The 2,500-nt window shown below is 55.2% G+C and overlaps 1 protein-coding gene across 2 annotated transcripts in view; it reads left to right on the forward strand.

Annotated features, from left to right (window-relative positions):
• The window catches only part of LOC119584413, a 24,035-nt gene that overhangs the window by 21,283 nt on the left and 252 nt on the right, over window positions 1–2,500 (forward strand). For both annotated transcript variants that reach the window (XM_037933001.1, XM_037933002.1), the window contains exons 6-7: window positions 268–434; window positions 764–2,500. The exon at window positions 764–2,500 is cut by the window's right edge and continues 252 nt beyond it. In XM_037933001.1, coding sequence (XP_037788929.1) covers window positions 268–434; window positions 764–2,488 — 1,892 coding nt within the window. In that variant the 3' untranslated portion in view covers window positions 2,489–2,500. The remainder of the gene's footprint in view (window positions 1–267; window positions 435–763) is intronic.

Genomic DNA, 2,500 nt, shown 5'->3' on the forward strand with positions numbered 1-2,500 from the left:
TGGATGTAGTAGTATAGTCTCCTTGTTGCAGTGTTATTGTTTGTTTTCCCTTTGTCTTATGTATGTGTAGCCTGTATTTTTTATTTGTTTATGTTCAGCACCGATGTATATTTCCATGTTCATTTAGAATTAGTTTGAATAGCTTACTGTTTCAGACGACCCTTCATCTGACTTTCAATTTGGTAAGTGTTACCCGAGGGAGAGTATAACCCAGTGAGTACAGCGCCATGAGAACCCAGTGAGTTTAACCTTCCCCGTGTGCTGCAGGAGAACGTGGGTCTATGCTGAGTAAGCTGCTGAGGGTGTCTCCCCGCAACCGCCTGGCCTCCTTCTCTGCCCAGTTCCCTCCCCCTGCCTGGTCTGACCCTGCCCCCCCTGCCACCACCACGCACCTGCACTGTGTAGCCACCCAGACCACGTCTCAAAAGCCCCAGGTATGCCAGGCCTTCAGCGCCCTCAGGCACCGGGCCTCCCAAAGACGTCTTTGGGAATAACTTAACCCATTTCTTTTCGTGATCAGTGTCTTGTTGTTGGTATAACGTTTTTATGGTAGCATGCAGGTAATAGTTGATATTTCATGCATTTGTGTAGCGTTTGATGCCCTATATGTATGCCACACTGTACACCTATATTATTGCTTCATCTCAAATTTCAGTGTGAGAAAAGTTTCAAATGAAACATCCTGTTTACAAATTGTATTGGGAGAATTTGTAAATTCCTTTAATTTATGGCACTGATTCCCATCAACTTCCTCCTTTACAAGGTTGAGCAGTGGTGGATGGCGACCCCGAGCTGGTCGCCGAGGTCGTCCACCCTTCCGCGCAGACTCCAACGGCCACGCTCCTCCACCCCGCCCACCTCAAGGAACTCCTCGACGCCTCCGCTCCTCCCCAACAACTTCCAGTACATGAGGGAGTCCTCCAACCCCATGGCGTCCTCGCTTCCCCTCTCCTTGGCCAGCACGACGCCCGCCCTCCACTCCGAAGAGCAGCTGCTCCTGCACGCCTCGCCTGGCCACCGTCCGGCCCTGCACAGGTCCCCCATCCACCATCCCTCCCCGCACTCCTCGCCAGGCCACCGCCCTTCGCATGGGTCCCCAGCCCACCGGTCCTCGCATCCCTCGGCCCACAGCTCGCCCAGCCACCGCCCGCAGCCCCAGGGCACTCCTGCTCATTCTCAGCATATCCTAAAGGAATTCGTGGAGGACCATCCACCTGGACTGTCGCCCTCAAGCAGGAATCCAGAGACCAGGGCCAGCCTGAAGAATCACAAGCACAGATCTCCCTCGCGTGCCATCGGCGAGTGCAAGACGCCTCCGATTCCAGTGACAGACAATCGGCTGAGTTACAGGGACCTCGAGTCGTCGCCGGGCAGATCGAGGAGGGACCAAGGCGCGAGGAAGGCTAGCCAGGACGGCGAATGGGCGAGGAAAGAGGCAAAGGACTCGGCAGTCAAGCAGAGCAAGGAATGCCTTAACAAGAAGTCTGGGGAAACGAAAGCAAGAAAGAGCGGGAAGGAACAGCAAGACCGCGCGGCCGACGGTGAGAGCAGTCACCAGGAGAAGAAGAGGCACCAGCATGGAAACAAGGGGAGGCACCAGAAGGAGTGCTTCCATTCGCAAGAGATGCAGCGCAAGAGACAGGAGAACATCCAGAATGAGGAAAACCAGGTGAGGCAAGTAGCAGCAGCGCTCAGAAAAGAGAACAGTACCATTAGTATACGAGGGGAGGCCGAGGGGGAGGAACCACAGCCTTCCACATCGCCGAATCAGAGAGAAAGCAAGCTCAATGCATCAGCCAGAGATGTTCATCTCAGCACTGCGAAGCCAGATATGAAGCCTGGGGTGGACGCGAAACGGGACGGAGAGAAAAAGGACTGTGGGAGATACGACCGATCTGCTCTGCAGCTGGACTTGCCTCACCCCCACATGAATAATTCACGCAAGGTGAACTCATCGCCGCAGCGGCCAGAGGGACTGAAGAATAATGTTCTCCACCACAACAACAGCCTGGCCAACATCAGCAAAGGCTCGTGCAGTGACCTGACAGCGCGGAATTTGGGCTATACAGAAGTGGACAAGTGCCACAAAAAGCTGTGCTCGCAGACCCTCGACCAGCTCAGCCAGCACGCGCCAGCAGACAAGACGCCGGCCACTTCGCCCGGCGAGACACGCTCAGGGAAGCTCGACAACATCATCTCCACCGAAAGCAAAGAACCGGACCCGAAGGCGCGTGAGGAAGATACCAACAAGACCAACAGCAGCAGCAGCCCCGATGGAGAAAACGTGTCGGTGAAGACATATCCAAGTCTATCCGAACTCAACTTCAACTTTGGTTCTCTGGCAGCGCAGAGGATCCTGTGCGGCGCGAGCGTGAACAGCCTGGACACGCTGGTGGAGGTGAATTTGGCGGCCGAGAAGCGCAAGTTGCAGCGGAAACACAGTTCCCCCGCGACGCCCGTCACCAACACGGACCTGGGATTCGTCTAAACAAATGCTCAC

The sequence above is a fragment of the Penaeus monodon genome, chromosome 18 (genome assembly GCF_015228065.2).
Source record: "Penaeus monodon isolate SGIC_2016 chromosome 18, NSTDA_Pmon_1, whole genome shotgun sequence".
Lineage (NCBI taxonomy): Eukaryota > Metazoa > Arthropoda > Malacostraca > Decapoda > Penaeidae > Penaeus > Penaeus monodon.